General features: G+C 41.3%; 1 protein-coding gene across 3 annotated transcripts in view; it reads left to right on the top strand.

Moving 5' to 3' along the window:
* The first annotated feature begins 291 nt into the window (after positions 1-291).
* Positions 292-24,444, top strand: part of SPP2 (secreted phosphoprotein 2) — a 60,041-nt gene continuing 35,888 nt past the window's right edge. For 2 of the 3 annotated variants that reach the window (XM_074398826.1, XM_003936738.4), the window contains exons 1-7: positions 292-477; positions 577-701; positions 8,235-8,357; positions 9,767-9,877; positions 15,111-15,165; positions 15,798-15,848; positions 18,554-18,649. In XM_074398826.1, the coding sequence (XP_074254927.1) occupies positions 411-477; positions 577-701; positions 8,235-8,357; positions 9,767-9,877; positions 15,111-15,165; positions 15,798-15,848; positions 18,554-18,639 (618 nt within the window). In that variant the 5' untranslated portion in view covers positions 292-410 and the 3' untranslated portion in view covers positions 18,640-18,649. Of the gene's footprint in view, positions 478-576; positions 702-8,234; positions 8,358-9,766; positions 9,878-15,110; positions 15,166-15,797; positions 15,849-18,553; positions 18,650-19,930; positions 22,465-24,444 lie in introns of those variants that run through there. The other variant, XM_010347220.3, reaches the window with a different exon arrangement.

Genomic DNA, 24,444 nt, shown 5'->3' with positions numbered 1-24,444 from the left:
CTGCAAGAGCTTTAGCACCATGAGGGGAACTCAATGCACAGCAGTTAAAGATTAACCATTTTGTTGAACGTTAAGATTACATCCCCTCCCCCAAAAGAATGAAATTAAAATAGAGGAAAATAAACAGCACACGTGGAATCCTGAGCCTCTTGATGCCTTTTGCCTTGGGCTAAAGTTCCCTGGTGAGGTGTAAACTTCAAAAGTGTCCTCAAACTGGAACCATTCCACAGGAAAAGTCAGCAGAAAATATTGACCCCAGGATCAATTGTTTCTGTTTAAGTTACAGATTGCTGCAGTCAAAATAAGCAGCCAGTGTTCGATAAAGACAGCTCCTCTTAGCAAGAATTGTCATCCCCAAACACGTAGAGAGACATTTTCTCTGTCTCTCAATTAAAATCATTATTTCCAGAATGGAGAAGAAGATGATGAAGGTATTGATTATATTTGCTCTTGGAACGAACTACTGGTCTTGCTCAGGTAAGGTATTCACCAACCTGGCCACCTGCTCTGGATGATGCAGAGCCACGCTGGCACCTGTGTCTCGTCTCACCTTGCCCCATGTGCTTGTGTGCCCAGGTTTCCCAGTGTATGACTACGATCCATCCTCCTTAAGGGACGCCCTCAGTGCCTCTGTGGCAAAAGTGAATTCCCAGTCACTGAGTCCGTATCTGTTTCGGGCATTCAGAAGCTCATTAAAAAGAGTAAGTGCTCAGTGAAGTCTTCTCTACTCCTTACAATGCTGTCTACCTTTTGTCAGTTCATTGGATATACTTTTAAGAAATTTTCTCCAGTTTAAAAATGAAAGTAGTTAGTCATCTCCTTCATACTGTCTGTTTTCTTTGACAGAGAAAGGATTTAATTACAATTTTTGTCACGAGGCTTTTCAAGCCACTTTTGATGACTGATTGTTCTGCTGTATTCTTCTCTCTAACTTTGCTTTGTTTCCCTGCATCTTGCTTTTGTACTTGAAGTCCTCGTGGTTCTTTCTGAGGGGTTTTATGAAGAACTTCTCATTTATTGAAGCGAATCTCCTTTCAAATTCAGCAGTTCTGCTCCTAATACTTACTGAAAATAATCTGGTTTTTGAGCCAAAGAAATTCACCTTCCTGTGTCAATTTGGTAATAGTCCGTTTCCTCTTGGCTTTGGGAGCTAGAGAAAGAGTAATCACTTGGGGTTCCAGTGACTAAGTCTGTTATATGCAAGAAAATAAATGTAAAAATATCCTTCAAAGGAAATGAGAAACAAGCAGCAAGTCACCTCCCTTCTTCCTGTTCCTCAGGTAATTTCACTGCCTTGTTATCGTCTTGATGGGGCTCATTAGGAAGTAGGAATGGATGCATTTTCAAGCAAATTTAGGTTAAGGTGGGAGGTAGGGAGGTTCTATAAAGTTGCATGTCGTAGGAATGAAAGTTCTGTGCAGCCAGGCAGCATGAGAATGAGAATGAAGACACAACCGAAGGTCCAGGCAGCAGAGACCAGATGGGCATTGCTTTCTTTCTTTTCTGCCTGTTCCCTCATCTCATTCCTCCTGGACTCACCCTTGGCTTGTTCCCTCTGCTACTCTGTAGAGCAGTTGGCTCATGGTTTCCTAGTTCTAGTTTCCAAATGCAACATATTCAGCTTGATCTTCTTCAGAACCTGACTCCCAGTTACTCTTTTCCAAATTTCAGGGAAATGAATCAAATGGTCCATTTTCTTTTCTAGTTTGGTTATAGTTCATAAAAACTCTGGGCTATGCTTTTGTTAGGTGCTGTCCCAGGATCACGGTCAGAGTGAGGTCACTTGATTTGGATGTTGTGGTGTGGAGGCACTGGTCAGCTGCCACACCAAAGATTGAGCTGCTTCTGTATCAGAACAGAGAACCTCCTTCCTTGCTTTTATTGTTTTTCAAATGCCAGTTTCCATGGGCGTTTAATGAAATCTACTTGTGGTGGTGTGGAATCAAGGTCTTGTTGCCAGCCTTGCAGATGAACAGTTTAAATTTACTTTTGATTCAGCTATTGCTCACTACAGAAGGAAGTTAGTAGTTTATTAGATGAATCTGAGCATGAGGACAGATCCCAAGAGAACCAAGTACTCATACCATGGAAATCTGGCCTGTGGGGATGAGCTATTGCAAGGCACAGCAACCAGAGCACGTTCTGGCTCATGTGCCATCTTGGTATAGTCACCCAGACTTGAGCCCAGCCACACATGCATCTAAAAATAAATATACTTATACATGATGTGTATGACTCTTGATGGGCACATGAAGAAGGTTGCCTCTCCACCTCAAGTACACTGCTCCTTTACCTGGAGGTCTGCCTATTCTTGCCTCTCCCTAGCCTTTTCTGATCATTCAAATTCATTGGGCAAGCTGCAGTTACCATGCCCTCTTATTGAGAACTCTATTTCTTCTCTCCCTGGAAGGGAGATTCTCTTCCTTTGATCTCTCCTGGTGATATATATTTTATTGGGAATGTTTCATATTTTGATTTATGATGTGTGTATTAACCATGTCTTCTACAAATACCCTATAGATGGCTCCAAATATACCAATTCTCTCTACCCTAGCAGACGTGAGGGATACACTAAGAGGGAAAACCCTCAGGAGATAGTTGAATGAATGGATCACTAACAGTGGGGTTACAAACAACTCACAAAAGAGGAAATACAAAATACTAAGAAGGATTTGGAAAAGCATTCAACCTCTCTAACTGAAAGAAAAAAAATGCAGAATTAAAACAGCAATGTGTAAAAGAATAATAACAAGGTAAAAGAATAATAACAAGGTAAAAGAATAACAAAGGGCAAAAGAAACCACAACTACTGCTTGAGAGTTTGTAATTTTCTAAAATTGTCTTTGAAAAGCTAGTTGGAAATGTGTGTTAAGCATATTTACAAGCACATTAAACATTAAAATTAGCAAATACTTAAACCTTTCAATTGCATAGTTTCACTTCTAAGAATATGTCAAAAGCAAAATACTCATGATGTGCTTTAGTCATGAGTATTTTGGGGTACAGTTCAATGGTTGTAGGGAAAACGGTTGGGCCCTTCTACTTTGTCCCCAAGTTTGCTTATTAAGCCCAGTGATTCTTGACTCAGACTGACATTATCATTGCACGAGAGATTTAAATATTTCTGATGTCCAGGAGGGATGGTAGACTCCTTAAATCCCAGTCTCTGGGGGGTGGGATTCATATTCCTAAATGTTCTCCTGCTCATTCTCATGTGCAGTTTGGGTGAAGAACCACTGGGTATTACCAACAGACCTGGGTCAAATATTCTTGTAATTGATTTCAAGTTGTTCACCTCTTGGGCTCCAAATTTGGAAAAGGATGAGAAACGAAAAAAACCACAAGACTTTAGCACTGATGGCTTTCTTGCCCCAACCTTGACAGTAGGCTCACTTGGAATGTTCCCTCTGGACACAAGCAGAGAAAGGAAGAGTGGGCACTGGCCCTGTGCTGGGCGGAAGGAAGCAAAGAGAACAGGTCAGGCTGTAGTTTCACAGGGAGCAGTTTCTATCAGGCAGAGGGAAGGGAGATGGGGAGGGAGAGGAAGGAGAAGATAGGGGAAGAAGAAGAGGACACGGTTAAGTAAACCAAATTCATTTCCAATAGTGGAGAGTAGCATAGCGGAGGGTAAGCAGGTTGACATGATGGACCCAGTCTTGGGCAGCAGTCAGATGGGGAAAATCTCTACTGAGGCTGCATCTTTGAGTTAAGACTCACTCGCATGACAAGAAGTTCCCACCATAGAAAGATCTTTTGAGGAAATATTGAGGTGAGCTGGCAGAGCCAGTGGGAGGGCCCTGAAGGACAAAAGGGCTTGAGAGGGAGGCTGGCTAGAGCCAAGCGAGCCTGGGAGAGAAAGGTGGGAGTGGAGAGAGGTCAGAGAGGTGGGCATGAGTGGGACATGCCTAGGTCATGATTTTGAGGAGTTTGGGGTCTGTTTTTCTTGTTAGTTTGTTTTATTTTTGAGATGGAATTTCGCTTTTATTGTCCAGAGTGGAGTGCAATGGCATGATGTCGGCTCACAGCACAGAGCAACCTCTGCCTCCCGGGTCCAAGTGATTCTCCTGCCTCAGATTCCCAAGTAGCTGAGATTACAGGCGTGAGCCACCACGCCCAGCTAATTTTTTATTTTTAGTAGAGATGGGATTTCTCCATGTTGGTCAGGCTGGTTTCGAACTCCCAACCTCAGGTGATCCACCCGCCTCGGCCTCCCAAAGTGCTGGGATTACAGACATGAGCCACTGCTCCCAGCCTGGGGTCAGTTTTAAGGGCAATGGGTAGCCCCTGGGGACATCTGCATTTGCAAAACATCTCTGCTTAGTTTGGGCCATGAACACATAATGAAATGGACTAGGCGGCGCATAATCTATTGTTTATGCAATTTATTTCTCAGAGTTCAGGAGACTTAGATCCAAGATCAGGATGCCAGCATGGTCCGGTTCTGGTGAGGCCTCTCTTCTGGGCTGCAGGCTGCTGATTTCCTGTTGTATCCTCACACGGCAGAAAGAGAGCTAGCTAACTCTCCAACCTCTTCTTATAAGGATGCTAATCCCACTTATGAGAGCTCTACCTTCAAGACCTAATAACCTCCCAAAGGCTCAACCTCCAAATACCACATCAGGGATTAGGGTTTCAGCATAGGGATTGGGGCCGGGGACAAACAGTCCATTGCAATCTCTCTAGCTGTCACATGGAGTGGGGTGTGGGGTGGGAAGCTGAGCATGGTGAGATGCTGGTGTGGAGTCTTAAGTAGGGCAGGGAGGATGGCTGAGCAGACAGATTTGAGGCACATTTGGAAGCAAAACCATGGAGGTTTGGGGTCCTTGAGGTCTCCATACCTTTTTGGTATGTGTTCATTTTACCTTTCAACTTACTTGCATTTTTTGGTTTTTGGTTTTCCAGATTATTCTCAGCTGGCCACTTCTGATCTTTACTTTTTGTCCATTAATGAGGGATTCATTTGAAAAACCCAAGTGATCAGTGACACTCTATTAATGAGGGGTCTCCAGAGAAACAGAACCAATATGACATGTATACACATATAAATGCATGCATATGAATATGAGAGAGAGAGACAGAGAGAGAGAGAGAGAGAGAGAGAGAGAGAGAGAGAGAGAGAGATTTATTATAAGGAATTGCCTCATGCAATTTCAGAGGGTGGCAAGTCCAAAAGGAAAAAAAAGTCTGAGGAGGTGGGCCAGCAGCCTGGAGATTCAGGTACAATTTATAGTTTGAATCCAAAAGCAGTTTGCTGGTAGAATTCCTTTCTGATGGTAAGATTTCTGTCTTTATTCTATTAAGGGCTTCGACTGATTTGATGCACTCACCGCATAATGGAGGGTTATCTGCTTTACTCAGAGTCCACTGATTTAAATATTAATCTCATTCAAAGAATAGCTTCACAGAAACATTCAGAATAATGTTGACCAAATATCCAGGCATCATGGTTCAGTCAACTTGAGACATAAAATTAACCATGACAATTGTCAAATGGAATTGCTATGGGTCTTTTATTTTTACATATTTTTATTTCTTTTAAAAAATAAAAACTAAAATATAGTCATTAGAAAAAGTCAGAAAACACAAGAAAGAGAAAATGAAAAAGAAGAACATTCATTATTTATTTCTCTGAGACACACTATAAACCCATGAGAGGATATGCTTTCGGAGTTTTTTTCTCCATATGAAGGTATAAAGTATATTTTTAAAGAAAAATAGGGCCATACTGCAACACTGATCATAAATTACCATATTTCAGCAGTAATGCTGGGTTTTTAATTTTCTCCAGTCGATTTCTTATTGTTGAGCATTTAGGCTGTCCCATGTTTTTTGAATAACACAGCATAGAAATTTACTGGCAGAAAGTGAGTTTAAATGAAACAGCAAAAATATTAGGTGTTTCTCCCTATTCTTGTAAGAACCCTTAAAGATGCAGAAGAGTTTGCAAAATCACCTCATAACTCAAAAAATAATCTGTAACCCCCCCAAAAAAAGCCCACATTTTCACCTTTTCAGCGAAGCTTTCGTGTTGCCAGCTTGCTTTTATCAGGTTGCATTAGGGTGAATTGCTGCAGCATGCTCTGCAGTGGAGGGTCCCACACAACAGACTTCAGTCGATGGGAGAGGTTTTCATTTTTTAATGAGATTCAGATTTAACATCCAATATATTAAAATTATAAATATATGAGGTAGTAATTGATGGTAAGGTTTTTATTTCTACTTGTTTTCAGAAAATTCTACTTTTATCAGCACTCATTATGCATCCTATGTCAGGAAACATAAAGATCCCCATCCTAAGCTTGGATTTTGCCACTTTTTTTTTACAAAACAAAATGTTCTGCACGTGCCTATTATTCCCTACTTGTAAGTAGATCCCCCTCTCACAGAAAGAGTGCTGCCTCCATCTCTCTCCTCCAGGGCAGTAGGCTCAATGTGTTGCTGACTTCAGTTTGCTGCCAGGTGGGTTCAGAAACTAAGAGGGAAGAAGTGACTTGGATCCTGGGGGTGTTAGGTGATGGACCATGGTGGGCTCCCCACTGGCTTCCTGCTGCCCCCTTGTTCCGGCCCTAATCTGTTTACCTTGAGGCAGCCACGGTGATTCAGGTGCAGCTCTTAAAACCCTCTGATAGCATCTTGCTGCAGTGAGAATGAAATCTAAACACCTTCCCATGGGCTCCAAGACCATACCTTGCCTGATGCTCCCCATTGCTCTGAAGTTACAGTGTATAGATCCCATCTTGGTCAGGTTGCCCCAGCCACAACAGTCAGACTTCTCCCTGCCCCAGGACATTGGCTCTGCTTTTTCTTCCCATCATTCAATGCTCGGTTTAAATTTGCCTTCTTTAGGAGGATTTTTCTGGCATTTTCCTCTAAAGCAGCTTCTTCCTTCCCTCACCCCCATTGTCTTGTTTTTCTTGATAGTTCCATAACTATCTGGGATGATGATCTTGTATTGTTTTCTTTGATGCATCCACTGCGTGGCACTTTCTCTGGAAGTTAAGCCACATGGCATCTTCCCTGCTCTGCCTCTGGTGCTGAACTCACAGTGAGCGTTCAATAAGTCACTGGACTTTATGACCTCAGAACTCCCCAGATTTGTCAAGAAGTTGAGACAACTTTTCTTTGTGGAAAGGAGTATAAAATCATTTAAATTCATTCACAGATTAGAACTGCTCAAGAAGGAAGCTGGGGCTGGAGAATAGTCTGTACTGCATAGATGCACTTGTTGCTTAATTATTTATTTCAGGAATTATTAAGAAATTATGGAGCAGTCTTTTAGGCAAATGACACTTAGAAATATGCACAGTTGATTCTTTTATTTGTAGTAGTTATGTTGCATAAGATCACCATGAACACTGAATTAGCAAACATGGAATCATTGCTCCTACAGGAAATAAAAGGTTCAATTCCTGTGAGCCTCAGGTCACAACATTTTTGTCAACCCATCAATGGGTTTTTTGCATGTGTGTGTGAGTTCCTGCTTAAAGATGCTTAATTTAATATATGTTGTTGATTCATTAACATTGAACTCATGGTCATCAGCACTGTGACTCCTGCCTGAACAAAGCTTACCTTATTCACATATTTTCCGTGTCAGGGGCATCACAGCCTTGTGCTTGAGAACTCTAGTGGGTTCTTCCACACCAGGCTTGGAGGCTATCTTAAACACTAAAGTGACCGACAAAAACCACAAAATTTTAAAAAAGCCACTATAATAGACCATACAAAAGCACACTTGTTTTCAGTATGAGAGCGGAAACAAGAAGGCAGAATGACTCCTTGGTCCGCTTCTGTTGGTAACGTGCACGCTGGGTGACTCAAGTTTTTGTCATTCTGCACATGTCCATAGATGGTTGCCAAAGTAAGTGCTACTCGTATTGATTTTGGGGTTACAAATAAGTTTTAGTGAGTAGGTGATTTCACCAGTGTGGAATTCACAAATAATGAGGATCAGTTGTCACTGTTAAAGTGTTAGAAGCAATACTGGCCTTGCATTTAGAACACCTACATTCTGTTTTCATTTTTGTCACTAAACTATGTACAACTTTGGTAAGTCACTTTTATTCTCTGGTCTGCAGAAGGAAGGCATAGAAGTCAGTGATTGCTAAGATAATTTATTGCTTTCATGGTGGACGATTCTGTAATTTTTTTCTCATGGGGCAGAAAGAATGGTTTATAGCATCATAAACTTCAGAAATGCATTGATCACACTCCGATACTTTATTTTTGTGAAGGTTGAGGTCCTGGATGAGAACAACTTGGTCATGAATTTAGAGTTCAGCATTCGGGAGACTACATGCAGGAGGGATTCTGGAGAAGATCCCTCTACGTGTGCCTTCCAGAGGGACTACTATGTGGTAAGTACAGTGGAAGGAGACCAGACCCAGAAACTAACAAAAGGAAAAGCCTCACTTCTATCACCTGGAGTCACACAAAGAACTCGGCCCCTGCCTGGCTGGCATTTGGCCACATCACTAACTGTGTGGACCCAGTATCACCTGGTGGGGGAAGTGTCACACAGTGGCTGAGCATTGATCTGTGGAGTTTGAGATCCTGAGCGATCCTGACAAATTACTTAATCCCTGGTGCCTCAGTTTCCTGCTCTTTAACATGAGGATGAATTTGTATCAGGAAAAGTGAGTATAAAGAAGCCAACAAAGACAAATCCCAGACATACTTAAAATTCTCTTACAAAATTCTCTCTCAAACTGACTGTGTTCCCGGCACGTGTCGTGTTCTTTTGCAGTTGACTGTTGAACAGCATCTGCCTTCCCTACTATTTCAGGCTCAGTGAGATCAGAAACATGGCATGTTCGTTTTTGTGTCTCTTATGACCAGAACAGGTACTGTTCCACGGTGAGCAGGCCCATGCAAACCTAACAGCAAAGGCCAAGGGAGCCGAGAGGCTGAAGAAAGAGGCTGCCAAATCCAGATTCTCAGGAAACAAACAAACCAAACAAACAAGAACAATTCATAGGGACTTACAAACACGACCCATGTCTTGGGTGGAGGTGAGACCATGGATCCCCATGCCATTTCCTCTCAGACCCAGGGTTTATGTTCTGTAGGGGATTTGACCTAAGGCCAGGATTTACAGTATTTATGTGAAAGTGGAACTCTTAGAGGGATTCCCAGAAATAGGTTAATGAGAAGTCAACATGGTGGATTGGCATCTAAGGTGGAATACATTTGGTCTCCACAGACACTTAATCAACACACGTGAGCATTAATCCCATCTGAACAGGGCAATGCCTGCAGTCCAAAATTTGCTTTCCAAAGTGTTTGCAATCTGAGGTGCAAGCTTGTGGGTTTTGTTCTTTAAAAGAGGATTGTTTAATTTCTTATTTGTTTGATGAAACTATTCACTGTGACTCTGTTTTACAAAGGACTCATACCAAAGTGCCACAAGCTTCTATTTCTAATGAAATCTGAGGGCAAAGGAGAAGAGAGTGAAGTCCTGTGGGGTTCTTCCTCATTTCTTTTTGTCTGAATGAGAATTGACTTAGGGAAGCCCACTCAGCACTCGGAAATGTTTGCTTTTCTTAGAGACTTGTAATGGGTCAAACACCAAAGAGATATTTAAATATTCCATTTGGTTCTGCTTCAGTCTTGAGGAATTTTCATTTTGGAAAAACAAAACGCCTCTGCAAAGTTTTTCTTTCTTCGTCATTTCATCAAACCTGACAGTATTGCTTGATTTACTGGATGGAGGGTAACCCTTTCCATGAGCAGCTGAAGAGAGAATTCACCACTTTGTCTTTTCCAGCCCACAGCTGTATGCAGAAGCACCGTGAAGGTATCTGGCCAGCAGGTGCAGGGCGTGCGTGCTCGCTGCAGCTGGTCCTCTTCCACGTCTGAGTCTTACAGCAGTGAGGAGGTATGACTGGGGCCCTGTCTCTTCCCAGACCACATCTCTTAGGTTCTGTGTGGGTTTGTGAAAAGCAGAGTGGTTTGCTGGGTGGCTGGATCATCACCCAGGCTTGGGGACGCAGAACTCTGCTGACTCTGTGGGATTCTCTCTTGGACACTTACAGCCTCATTGTCCACATCCCCTACTTCTCCCAGACTATTCTTCTGCTCTTACACTTTCTCTCTCTTTCTGTCTCTCTCTCTCTCTCTCTCTCTCTCTCTCTCTCTCTCTCATTCTCACTCTCTCTCTTTCTCTCTCTTTCTCTCTCTCTCTTGATTTCCCTGGGATTTGGGAAATGGCCTTAAAGTAACAATGAGCAAACCTTTGAAGTTTCAGACCTAAGTATGTGGCTCCCTGACACCGTGGTTTAGTGTAATCAAGAAGGACATATTTGTAGGACCAGTGTTCAAAACTATCTCCCAGTTCTGCAGTCCAGGTCAGGATACTTGACCATCATTTAATCCTCATGATCCGCAGCTTCTTCATCTGGTAAATGCCAGCAATAATAAAGACCACCTGATAGGTTGTTGAGAGAATGTGGTAAGTTGATGGTCATGAAGGGTCTGGCCTGGCACTGGGATACTCAGTGGGTGGCAGGAACCTTATTTTTCCTCAACTGCATTAAAAGTGATTTGCAATCATACTGTAAAATTAATAATATATACAGTTTTGCCTTGAAATTATATTATACATTTGACTGATTATTGCCTGCTTTCCTTCCTGGACTGTACGTCTCAAGAGGGCAGGAAATGTTTGTTTTTGTCAGCCTAGGACAATGTTTGATACAGCTCACTAAATACTTGCATAAATGCAAGAAAACTGGGGAAGAAATGGCCAAGAATATGATGTGAAGAGGATGATCTCAATCTCTTGACCTCTTGATCCACCCTGGCCAACATGGTGAAACCCGTCTCTACTAAAAATACAAAAATTAGCTGGGCGTGGTGGCATGCCTGTAGTCCCAGCTACTAGCGAGGCTGAGGCAGGAGAATGGCTTGAACCCAGGAAATGGAGGTTGCGGTGAGCTGAGATCAGGCCACTGCACTCCAGCCTGGCAACAGAGTGAGACTCCGACTCAAACAAACAAACAAACAAAAACATGGGGAGAGAGGCACAAGGTGGAGCCGGAGGAGCATGAGCAGTCAAGATGACTTTGAGGGTCTTGTTGAGGATGCCTGGCTTTATCCTAATGACACCGGGGCTATCAAAGGGATTTTAAGTATGTGTATGCTGGGAGTGGAGGATGGTGACAGAATCAGATGATGAATAGATTGGAACTAGGTAAGAAAACATGTGGAGTAAATATGAAATAAATAAGAGGTGAGAGAGAATGCTAACTGGGTCTAGGGCTTAGGAGTGAATGTTGAAAGAAATAGATTCTGGTTCATTTTATGACCTTTAACACAAAATCAATGTACTAAATGAGTAGCTAAGTTAACCCCTCTTCCACCCCTGATTTAGTGGGTTCTAACTGTTTGGAAAGCCCACAAATCTGTTGCAACTTTCGAATTGCATAGTGAACACCACTTTCTTTTCTTCCAATTCCAAGTTTTCTAAGAAGATTCAGATATTAAGTTAGCCCTTTGAACAAACTATATCTTAAAATAAACTTCCAGTTTGCGTGTCCTGAAAGATTAGGTGATCATAAAATATTTTAAGCAAATCTATTTAAAAAATGCTCAAATTTAAAAATTCTGTGATTTAAAAGAAGAAGAAGAAAGAAGATAGAGACTTAAGTAATTCCTGGAAACTCTGAAATGAATTTCTTACATGAAACAGAGAAGAAGAGAAGAAAGGAGAGAACGGCTGATAATCATTTTCAGTGAAAAAAGTGATAATATTATAAATATGAAAGATAATAGACTATGATAAATTTAGTCATAGAACAAATAAATTATTGTTGGAAGGAAGAAATAGAAGAAATAAAACTAAAAAAACCTCCCAGAGCAATAAAAATAAAGATCACATGAAAAACATTTAGAGAATGTAGAAGAATTTTCAGAAAGAGAAATACAAAGTGAAGAAAAATGGAAGTCATGGCAAATAAGCCCCAAAATCCAAATTATGACTAATAAGGACTTAGAGTAAGTCTGGTAAGGACATAATAAGAGAGCTGAATATAAAATGTTTGGACTTTCCATGACATAATTTTAACAGTTATAGTAACCATAAAAAATTGAGAAAATAAATTTCTAAATTTGGAAATATTCTCTTGTCCTTAACCAAATAGATATGTGAATTATTGGTAGTTTTTATTATTTCTTTTTCAGTCCTGAAAGAGAAACACATAGAGGAGAAAAGCTTTCCATACGGTGCATAAGCATGGTGCAGGCTCAGCCTCATCATGGTGCAGGCACCACAAGAGTACAATGCTGAAATGGTACAATTTAGTACAATTGTAGGTTGGTGCCCTCTCTTTCTTTCTTCAGTTTCTAATAAGTGAGTTTGATTTTAGACAAATCCTTCTGATTTGGAATGGATAGTATGAAGTCAGCTAGGGTTTCAGACAAGAGACCCAAAATAGTCCAAAAGAAAGAAACTGAGGAAGAATAATGACAGGAATTCTGAGCTCAAGGGAGGGGTGACAGACATTTAATTTATTTACTGCCTTTCATTTAGAAAGGTAGATATTCAACTAGAAGTAGTCTAAGCCAAAACCGGATAGTTCCCTGGAACACATTCCCAGAAAGGAAGGAGAGAAGTTGGCCTCATGGACAACTCGACTGAGTGTCCTTCCCTCCTGTATGTGCCACATTCTTCTCCCCCTTCTCTCCCTGTCTCCCCTATCCTCTCCCCCTCCCTTCTCCTCCTCTTCCTCATTCCCCTATCTCTCTCCCTCTCTTCTTCCCTTCCCTCCTCCCTCTCTCTCTCCTTCGTCTTCCTTCTCTGCCTCCTCAGTCTTCTCCTCCTTCTTCTCTCTCTGTCTCTCTCTCTTTCTCTTTCTCTCTGTCACTGTGTCTCCCCGACTCCACGCCCACCTTTACTGCAGAGAGGCATTTTCCTTGCAGTAGGAAGTAGAACCCCGAGCTACTCCAGACTTCTGTCCTCTGTACTTAGAGGGAAAAGGAGGCATTTCCCTCTACTGCCAGTCAGGGAAACCTCTTGGCATTCCTCCTATTGGCCTGGCTTCAGTGTCCCCTCTTTTCTTTCTTTTATACATTTATAACTTTATTATTAATTTATCTTAAATGTTATATATTTACTGTGTACAATGTGATGTTTTGATTCCCCCTTTTAAAATACATTTTGGTGGAGAGATAATTTACATACCATAGAATTTGCCCTTCTAATGTGTATAGTTCAATGGTTTTTACTATATTCACAAATACCACCGCCATTTAAATCCAGAACACTTTCATCATGCTGAAAAGTGACCCCAATAACAGTCGTTGTCTATTCCTCATTTCTCCCAATGCCTGGAAACCACGAATCCACTTTGTGTGTCTATGGATTTGTCCATTCTGATCACTTCACACAAATGGGATCATACAGCCTGTGTTCTTTTGTGAACGACTTGCTTCACTTAGCATCATGTTTTGGAGGTTTGTCCATGTTGTAGCACACATCAGTGCCTTATTCATTCCTATTGTTCCATTTTATGGAGCCACATTAGACTGATCCATTCGTTAGTTGATCAATGTTTGGTTTATTCTCCCTCTTTGGCTATCATGGATAATGATGCTAGAAGCATCCATGTGCAAGTTTTTGTGTACACACGTTTTTAATTCTCTTGGGAACAGAAATCCTGGATCATATAGTAACTCTATGTTTAATGACCATATAGTGACTTTGTGTTTAACTTTTTGAGGAACTGCCACACTCTCTTCCATAGTAGCTGTACCATTTTACATTCTTACCAGTAACGTATGAGGATTTCCGTTTCTATACATTCTTGTCAATGTGTGTTGGTGCCTGTCTTTTTTATTTTAGCCATTCTAACATAGGGTTTTGTTGTTGTTGTTGTTTGCTTTTTTTACAGAGTCTTACTCTGTCACTTAGTCTGGAGTGCAATGGTACAGTGTTGGCTCACTATAACCTCTGTCTCCTGGGTTCAAGTAATTGTAGTGCCTCAGCCTCCCAAGAAGCTGAGACTACACATGTGTGCCACCACACACAGCCAATTTTTGCATTTTTAGTAGAGACAGGGTTTTGCCATGTTGGCCTGGCTAGTCTCCAACTCCTGGCTTCAGGTGATCTGCCTGCCTCAGCCTCCCAAAATGTTAGGATTATAGGCGTGAGCCACTGTGCCTGGCTCTCATCACGGTTTAATTTACATTTTTCTAATGACTAATGATTGGCCATTGTACATCTTCTTTGGAGAAATGTGTATTCAAATCCTTGCTTATGATTTAATTGCACTATTTGTCTTTTTATTGAATTGTTTTGAAATATTTTCCCCCCTCTGTGGGTTGTCCTTTACTTTCTTGATGATGTCCTTTGGAGAGCAAAATTAAATATTGATGAAGTCTAGTTTACCTATTTTTTATTTTGTCACTTCTGCAGTCTTACATTAGGTCTATGATCCATGTTGATTTGATTTTTGCATACGATACGAGGAAGGGGTCTGGCTTCATTCTTTTGCATGTGCATATCCAGTTGTATCAGCACTATTTGTTGAGAAGAGTATTATTTCTTTCTTAAATTGCCTTGGTATGTGTTCCTGGTCCAATCACTGTGATGGAGGCCAAGAGACTACCTGTGACTGTTCAGGATGGAGAGGGCAGCCTGCCAAGACTCTTGGTAGGAAGACTGTGAGCCAAGCAGCCACTTCCCTTTGTGATGATTGCATGGACTTTGAGTGGTTTCATAAAAACATCTTGTGGACAACATTTCCTACTGAACATATTATGATGACTTTGTAGAGAGAAAACGCTAAAATTTGACCTAAACTTAGTCTTTGTGCAAGTCTGTGTAACAGAGTTTTGCCTTTCTGGGGTTTGGCAATGTTTGGGAGTACATTCTCAGTCTAGGGGAAAGATCGGTGGGCAATTTAAACTTCACATAGGTTGCTCTTCCCCATGTGCTTTTTAGACTTATGTGTTTGACACCATATAAAGTTATTTAATATAATGTATTGCCTATTTCATTAAAAATGGATTATATAGCCTGTATCAGAGGCTTCCAGGTGACATTTACATTTTTCAGTGTCTTTCCTTTTTCTTTCATGTGCTGACACATCCTGACGCCTACATTTCTTTAGATGATTTTTGGGGACATGTTGGGATCTCATAAATGGAGAAACAATTATCCATTTGGTAAGTTAAGATATTTTATTTAAGTTTTTTGCTTAAAATAACTTCATATTGCAGTTTTTTGTTAGCGAGTCACTTAAAACTAGAAATATATATGTATATAAACTGAACAATTACAGTCATAGAAAATTAACATTTTGTTTTGCTTTTGCCCATTTCTTATCACTAGATAATAATGATACAACTATTTATTTAGATATTCCTTTGTATTCACAACAGGGCTTTTCCATCCCTAATTCCATTTGATGGCACCAACATCTCTGCCAAGTGAGCAGAGCTGGTATTGGTTTTCCCCTTAGGAATGTGTAGCTGGGAGAATCAGAACTAAACAGGGTTAATTCTGTCATCCTTCAGCCATACCACTAGAGCTGATCATCTCCTTGAGTGTCTTGGTTCAGGGAGAAAGGGCTCTCCTTCTTCCTTTTCTTGTGTGGCCTTTAATACAAAGTGGGTTGGGTTAGTGCTCTATGACTTAGGAGGTGTTTTTCCTATTAGTGCTGATGGCAACAAAACTCGGAGGTGATCTCTCACTGCATCTTTGCTTAAGAAGTATATTTGTGGCATTAATAATAAAGCCACAGAACATTCTGGAGTAGTCAGAGGAGTCTTGTCTTATGATTATTACTGTGTTGCAGGTCTCATTCCAGATGAGTCCATAAGTGAACAATTGTATGATCGATCACTTGGTAAGTTGTCTCTTTCCTGCTGTGCCACCAGATCCTTTTCTGATCAATCTGGACTCCTGAGAAATCCTATTTTATAGCTGTTTCTTGTTCCATGGGAGTTAAATCTCTGAAATACAAAATATTTTAAGTAAAAATGAAAAGAATAGTAATATATAAACTTGCTTTGCAAATTATTGAAAAGGTAACCTTGAGGCACTAACTGACTTAAAGTTACCAGGAATCAAAATATCAAATCTGGCTCAGGAAATAAGCATTGACTTTTTTTTTTCCTGACATACTCTGGAGCATTTTAAAAAAATAGGATGAACTCTAATAATCTTCTTTTTTAATTAAGAATATTTTTAGTTTTTATGGAGATATATATATATATATATATATACATGGGGTATATGAGATATTTTGATACAGGCATACAATGGACCTAATGATCTTCTTTTTGCCATATTCAACCAAACTTCTCATCAAATGGATGAAACTAAGTTATTTTGTCCCTCTCCTATACAGATAAGTTTTCTCATTTGGTCCTTGCGATAGCCCTGTAAACCAAGTGTGTTACCTGCTTATGTAGATGAAGAAAGCAATAAGAACTCATGGCATTAATTGGCATATGCAAATTACCTACCCTATACTAATTGTAACATAATTTTCTCCTTCTGTGGGGTAGGACTATATTCTTCTCCATTTGCAAGTGAGCTAATTGAGGCTTAGTGAGTTTCTGTACTTTGCTTGTGGCTACATTGCCAATGTAGGACTTTAATCGGATTTGTCAGAATCTAAAACCTGTGCCTGTTTCATGCTGCTTCCCAGAAGAGCTGCAAAATCCACCTGATGTTCAGCATTCCCCATTAAAATGAATAACACAGATATTAACATTTCAATGAGCTCAAAGTCTGACCTTCATTAGGCATACTCCAGTTTATTTGAAGTGCTAGGGCTTTTAACTTGACGCTTGATTTTATTTTAATGCCTGTTTTATATCTCATCCAAGTTGTCACTTTGGGAGAACATGCAGTTATTATAATGGCATGACCATTGCTGAAATGTTTTCATGAGCTTTTCTTTAGGAATTGTTTTCAGAATCCATGAGGTTTTTGTTTGTTTGTTTGTTTTGTTTTGTTTTATTTTACTTTGACTCTCAATACTGGTGGCAAACATCTGCCCTTGGATTTGATGTTGGAAATATCTAAAAGACATTTGGAAATAAATCTGATGAATCAGATTAATAATCAACTTGGGCATGTTGGTAATCTATTGCTATATATCAAATTACTCAAAAATTTGACAGCTTAAAACAACACACATTTAGTCTCTCACAGTTTCTGAGGGTCAAAGATCCAGGAGAAACTTAGCTGGGTGGTTCTGGCTGAGGGTCTACCAAAAGGTTTCAGACAAGATGTTGATTAGGCTGTGATCTTAGCTGAAGCTTGACTGGGGCTGAAGGAGCCACTTCCAATCTCACTCACATGTTGTTGGGAAGCCTCAGTTTCAAGTTCACTCACATGTTTTTGGGAAACCTCAGTTCTTCACAGGGTAGTAGATGAAGGGCTTCAGTTTCTCACCATATGACCTTTCCATAGGACTTCTGAATGTCTTCAAAACATGACAGTTGGATCCCCTCAGAGATGATGATTTGAGAGAAAGAGAGAGAGAAAGGGAGAAAGAGAGAGAGGAGAAGAGAGAGAGAGAGAGAGAGAGAGAAGAGAGAGAGAGAGAGAGAGAGAGAGAGAGAGAGAGAGAGAGAGAGAATGAGCAAGCAAGAGCACCCAAGACAAAAATCACAGTCTTTATAACCTAATTTTGGAAGTGATATATTATCTTTGCATAGTTTATTATTATTATTATTATTATTATTATTTGAGACGGAGTTTTGCTCTTGTTACCCAGGCTGGAGTGCAATGGTGCAATCTCGGCTCACCGCAACCTCTGCCTCCTGGGTTAGGCAATTCTCCTGCCTCAGCCTCCAGAGTAGCTGGGATTACAGGCAAGCGCCACCATGCCCAGCTAATTTTTTGTATTTTTAATAGAGATGGGGTTTCACCATGTTGACCAGGATGGTCTCGATCTTTTGACCTCGTGGTTTATTATTAAGCACACAAGCCAATCCTGCCCAAGTGTGGGGAAAGACTGCCCAAGAGTGTGAGTACCAGGAAGCCATCTTGGAAACTGATTACTGTATTGGACAAATGCCATTTAAGACTAAAAATATTATATGGATATAAATGTATGTGACCAATTCTTTTACATGTCTCTGAAGAGATTTCTAAGTCAAAATCTAAAAACACATTGGGCCTCGGGGAACATCATTGACACAGAAGTACAGCTGTCTTAGAGACTGCTTTGAACATGATGATTTAATTCAATTCGACAAATGTGTGTGACAAGCACTGGGCAGATCCCATGGAGGACTGAAAGATAAATGTGGCAGTTCCTGCCCTCAAGGGCATCCATGGTGGTTGAGACATCACATGTGGTAATACAGAGTGGGGAGAAATGAGTGCTGGACCCAGCTGTAACACAACACAGGGAAGAAGGAGAGAGAGTAGAATAAAGATGATGAAGTTATTGCGTCCTCAGGTATTCTTGTGACAGATGGGTTCGGGTTATGCTGGTCACAATCCTTTTTATTAATTTGTAGTCACATAGTCCACGCCATCTCAGGTCTTCATATGACTGACAGAGCCTACGCTTCCCATTTCTATGTTTAGAGATCATGAGAAGGGCTTTTCCTCCTGGAAATAGAAGGTACCCAAATTACCGGCACAGAGCAAGAATAAATACTGACTTTGAGTAACAGTCTTGAGGTAAGAAAACACAGGTGAACACGTGTATTTAGAAATAGAAGCCACGTGGAGTGAATGCCTTAAAACTGCCGACCTTCAAATATCTGCAATGTGCTGTTCAAATCCTCGCCTTTTGGCTTCTCTGACTTCCTCCCTAAGACTTCTCCTCAGTTACCTCTTCAATCTCATGCACCCTCAATCTTTTTCCCATGACATTTGTCTCTGTTGCCGCTGATGTGATTAAGTCTGTCCACAGCTCCTTCCTTTGGCCCTTCTCATCCATCCAAGCAACTGCCTTCCCTCCATCCTTCCTTCCCTGCTAAGCTTTTTGACACAACTGTGGTCTCTGGTTGCTTCCTCAACCTCCTCACCTCATCTGTGAAATCTGATCTAACTTCCTTTTATTGATGTGTACGTTATTGATTGTTTATTTTTCAAGAGGGAGTTTTGCTCTCATCACCCTCACTGGAGTGCAATGGCGCGATCTTGGCTTACTGCAACCTCTGCCTCCTGGGTTCAAGAGATTCTCCCACCTCAGCCTTCCAAGTAGCTGGGATTATAGGCGCCCACCAGCACGCCCAGATAATATTTGTATTTTTAGTAGAGGCAGGGTTTCACCATGTTAGCCAGGCTGGTCTCAAATTCCTGGTCTCAAATTCCTGGCCTCAGGTGATCCACCTGCCTTAACCTCCCAAAGTGCTAGGATGCCCAGCCAATGTATACTTTAAATGCTGGTGAGCATTTGTGTGATCTCCTTAGTTTAATCACTTCCCAATTCTGTAGATTATTCTTTTTTTTTGGAGACAAGGTTTCACCATGTTGGCCAGGCTGGTCTCGAACTCCTGACCTCATGATCTGCCTGCCTCAGCCTCCCAAAGTTCTGGGATTACAGATGTGAGCCACTGCATCCAGACAATTATTCCTTTATCTCTTCCTCTTGCTTGACTTTAACTATCAATGATGCATAATTATTTCCAAACATCTCTCTTCTACACTCTATGTCTGGATCCAGGCCTTTATATCAACTGCCTATTGAAAGCAGTTGCCATTGGGTATCCTGGGAGTCCCTGAAACTCAATTAGCTTCCTACCAAGCTCCCTTTCTTAATTGATGGCATCACCATTCACCTAATTTGCTCAGGCTAAAGATCTTGAGGGCATCAATGACTCCACTTCATCCTTCATCTTCTCGTAATGTACATAGGGGTCTGGTCTTGTTCATTTCTCCCACACGTTTTCTCTGGCATTGGCCCACCACTTCACTACCATCACCAGTGAACTGTTGATTGTATTCTTGCCTTAGGTTCTGATCCCACACTGTCTACCTTGCTTGCTGTCTTCACGCTTATCATGAACATGGAGAAGACTCTGATCCTTGCCCCGTGTAAACTCTCTAATGGTTGCTTCAGTTGTGGGACTGAGCAGAGCTGGACAGCAACCTGACACTGAACAGCCTATCTACCCCAGTTCTGTAGAAAGCTAGAGATGGAGTCCTGGTTCATCACTCTGACACTGAGCTTCGTAGAGTCCCACATGTGTATAAATTCCCCATAACTAGCGATGGGATTGGAGCAAATGTAGCTATTATGAAGGGCACGCGTAAGAAGAATCTCAAGATGGAATGATAGATGTTGATTCCATACATAGGTATTTTACACACACACACACACACACACACACACACACACACGTGTTAATAATGAAGCTGGCATGTTCACAGGCTTTACAGTCTGTGTAATGCTGCATGCTTATGGGATAAAGTCTAAACTCCCAGTGTAGCTCACGATGGCTTTCACCACCTGGCTCTGGCCACATCTCCAGCCTCACCTCTCCCAAGTCCTCCTGGCCCTCCGCTCCTGTAGCACTGAGGTGCTTGCAGCTTCTTTGGCTGCTGCCTCTACCGGGATCATCCACTTGAGTAGTTCTGCCTCATTGTTCAGGTCCCAGCTCAGTTGTCGCTTCCCTTTGGAGGTCCTTGCTGATACCACAAACCACAACCACTGGATTGGAGATGATGTCCCTGATTGGGCCTCTGTAAGGTTCTCATCACAGGGCCTGCAATTGGCTGTCTCCTGACACCCATCTGACTACCAGACTCCCTAAGAGCAGGTCTCAAGGAACTTCAGCTGCCACTGTCCCTGGTGCCCTTCACGCAGCCCGGCACACCCAGTAAATCACACTCAGTACATATTCTTTAAGTGAATGACATCCTTCACTTTGGGTTCTTGAAATTCTTTTTCTAAAAAATCAGTTAAGCATAGTATAATTAATTTTTAACCATGGAATTTGAAAGAAGTCAACTGACATTTTACTAAAATAGAAGGGAAATTTACCAGTGAGGACTTCTTGGATGAAAGACACAAATGGTAGGTTTTCTTTTTAATCTATGGTGCAACTCTAAAAATAAAAACCAGCTCCATGCTGAGATCAAGAAACCACTCATTATGAAGAAACAGACACATCATATTCCCTTTTTATAAATGTAAATGATACCTTTTTTTCTTACAGAACATCATGGGTTGGGGACAGGGAGGATAGAGTTCTTGATGGATTGGATTTTTCGTTTATTAGTAATATGATAACGTTGCATGTGTATACATATGTATATTGCAATATAAATCCGTCATCTGATTTTTATGAAGAGATTGGTCACTCAAAGCATTTATTTTTAAAGACAGCACTGACAAAAGAGCCATGCCATAGCCCTGACCTGAACACAGGATTTGACTGAAGTCCCAGTTATGTCTCTGCCCTCCTGTGACTTTTAGCAGGGCAGGTTTCTACACTGTGCTGAGTTCCCTGAAATCACAGAGTGAAGCTGGTGAGGCCAGCACAGAGGGGCTAATGAGGAAGCCAATCCGATGGGACCCGGAATCCACGGGCCTGGTTCTGAGCCTGCTCTCCCATCTGCGAATTCCTTAACCTCTCAGGGTGCAATTCCTTCAAGAGTTTATTATTTCTTTTTCCTTATTTTTGTCCATACTAGACCATAAATTTTCTTTTTTCTTTTTTTTTTTTTTGCAATGGAGTCTTGCTCTGTCACCTAGGCTAAAGTGCAACGGCACAGCCTCCGCTCACTGAAACTTCCACCTCCCAGGTTCAAGCAATTCTCCTGCCTCAGCCTCCCGAGCAGCTGGGATTGCAAGTGTGCACCAATGCACCCAGCTAATTTTTGTATTTTTAGTAGAGATGGGGTTTCACCACATTGGCCAGCCTGGTCTCAAACTCCTGACCTCAAGTGATCCACCCGCCTTGGCCTCCCGAAGTTGGGATTACAGGCATGAGCCACCACCACCATAAGCGTCTTGAAGATGCATTCTCCTTGTTAATTATTTCAGTTTTATAACAAGTAAAAATATTATTAATAATATATCTACATGAAATTATTAAAAATATCCTTTGTCAATATCATAGTGCTAAGAACAGTGTATAGAATATAATCTCTCAGGCTGGGAGGAAAGAATGAATGAATACATGGCCAGAACCAAAATTACTATTTTCAAATTGTGAGTGACATTTTTCCACTGGGGAATTCCTTCAAGGTAGAGAGTTTGGCTTGTTTCTTATGGAATCTCTAGAGCCCTAAACACTGTTTTAGGATTCTTCAATGTTGCCAGAAAATGATTTAATGTATGAGTGGATAGTAAAATGTAATATTTAAATTAAATGCTCTAAATTTTTTTCTTGTTTATTACTCTAAGGTAGGAAATGCAGAAAATCAGGTCCCACCTCTCATGTTGAAAAAAATCTATTTGAGAATCTTAGACTTTCTTATCTTTGTGACCGGAGTAGTTCAGTTCTGACTTTTCAATTATATAGTAGCCAGAAGACCTTCAGCACCCAAGCCATAGCCATGCGAATGATGCATTTTTCTTTATGTCACGATCTTGATTATTAGTGTGGTGTTCTTAAACTATGCCCAAAAGCAGCAAAGGGGGCAGTTCTTGTTGAGGCCTTTTGTCAATAAGGGCATAGTAAAAAGAATCAGTGTCATGATCCACTTGTTCAACAAATGTTCATTAAATGCCCCTTTGTGCCTGGCCTCTGTGCCCGCGAACATCACAGCACTCAGGTGTCCCTGGGTCTGTGTTTGGACCCATCTCATACATTGCCTTGCATAAATCTTGCAGCAATCAAATGAAATTTTATTCATATTGCTATCTCTGTTTCATAGAGAAGGAAGCAGAAGCAGAGGCATCTAGAGGCCCCTGCTCTTGAGATAGAGTTGGGATTGGGATTTCACTCTTTATGTCTGTTTCCAAAGCCTCTTCCCTTTTCCTTCCTGTGATTCTCATATCTCCATATTTAAAAAATAGCATGAGAGGGCAAAATGTCAAGGCTTATTTGTTTAAGAATCATTTGTCATGTGTTGGGTGAAACTAGAAATGTAGTCACCAACTACATGGCAAAGACTTTAATTGACTGGAAGTGTTAGCATGGTATCCGTTTATCATGAACTATGTGGGAGAACTGGTCCCTAAAACCTACACCACCTCCAGTGGCTTCCACTGATACCTGAGTGATTTCCACAGTCAGGTATCAGACTCATTCTTGACAACGTCCTATCATGGTCACTCATGACAGCCCACCTATTGAAGAGAGAAAAAGACCTCACAGAAGACAGAAAAGACCCAACCGAGACTCCAGAGGCAGACATGACTATGCAGGTGTATTCATTTACACTTTCTCTGATTCACATTCACAGGACACTATTAATTACTGCACCAAGTAGAGTTGGTTCTTTTTATTTGAGGCAGCTATGGTCTATAAGTGCTTTGAACATTGAATTAGGAAATACGAAATCATTGCTGGTATAGGAAATACAGGGTTAGAGTTCTTTGAGCCTCTGTTCCCAACATTTTCCTCAACTGATTGGCATATAACTTTGTTTTATGTGTGTTTCTGTTTAGATGCTGTATTTAATAGATACTGTAGATTCATTAGCAATGAACTCATGGCCAACAGCGCTATGACTCATGCCTGAATGAAGCTTCTCTAACACATATTTTCTCTGTAAGGCACATCACAGCCTTTTTGCACTTAGAAATACTTGACAGCACTATACTTGGGGGCTATTTTAAAAAGTGACATCATCAACAAAAAGCACAGAAATGCAAAAAGTGGGGCATTAAACAGACCGTGAAAAGGACATTTGACAGCAGGAGAGTTGAGACGTGGAGGCAGAGCATTGCCTTGCTTGACCTCAGCTGAGAAGGTGTGAGCAGGATGACTCCAATTGTTTGCTGCTCCGAGACTGTCTGAGAATGAATGAGAAAGCACCATGAGTACTGATTTCGGGGTTTCAAGTAACAGTTAGTGAGCAGTGAGTAGGTGAATTCACAAATATGGCATCTGTGACTAATGAGGACTGACTGCAGAGTGGGTTCCCCTCCCCTAGTTTATCCCAGGCTTGTCATTACCCTCCCTGGATCTCTTCTCATCCTGTCTTTTTTAAAACACCATCTGCATTTGTTCCCCAGGGTTTCACGCAGTCTTTCCTCCTGCACCTGACACCGCCCTGCTCCGTAGCCACCTCTTCGCTGCTGTTCTATCCCTACATCCACCCCTTTTCCTCCTGGACCTCATAGCCGTTTTGGATATGGATGACCACTCCTTCTTTCTTGAAACCCTCTGACCTCTGAGATTTGGTCCCCTCTCAGGCCAAGACGTCTTACTCTTCACAGACAGGCATCTTCCTGCTGTCCCTGAAACCGTGATGTTCCCCAGGGTTCCAACCTCGGTTCTCCTTCTGCTCACAGCCCCCTCTCTGCTGGGTGATGCCAAGCACCCCTAGGGCTTTGACACCTAGCTGTTTAG

Source organism: Saimiri boliviensis, chromosome 5 (genome assembly GCF_048565385.1).
Source record: "Saimiri boliviensis isolate mSaiBol1 chromosome 5, mSaiBol1.pri, whole genome shotgun sequence".
Taxonomy (NCBI): Eukaryota; Metazoa; Chordata; class Mammalia; order Primates; family Cebidae; genus Saimiri; species Saimiri boliviensis.
Note: the sequence above shows the minus strand (reverse complement) of the source record. Positions and strands in the feature narration are given on the sequence as shown.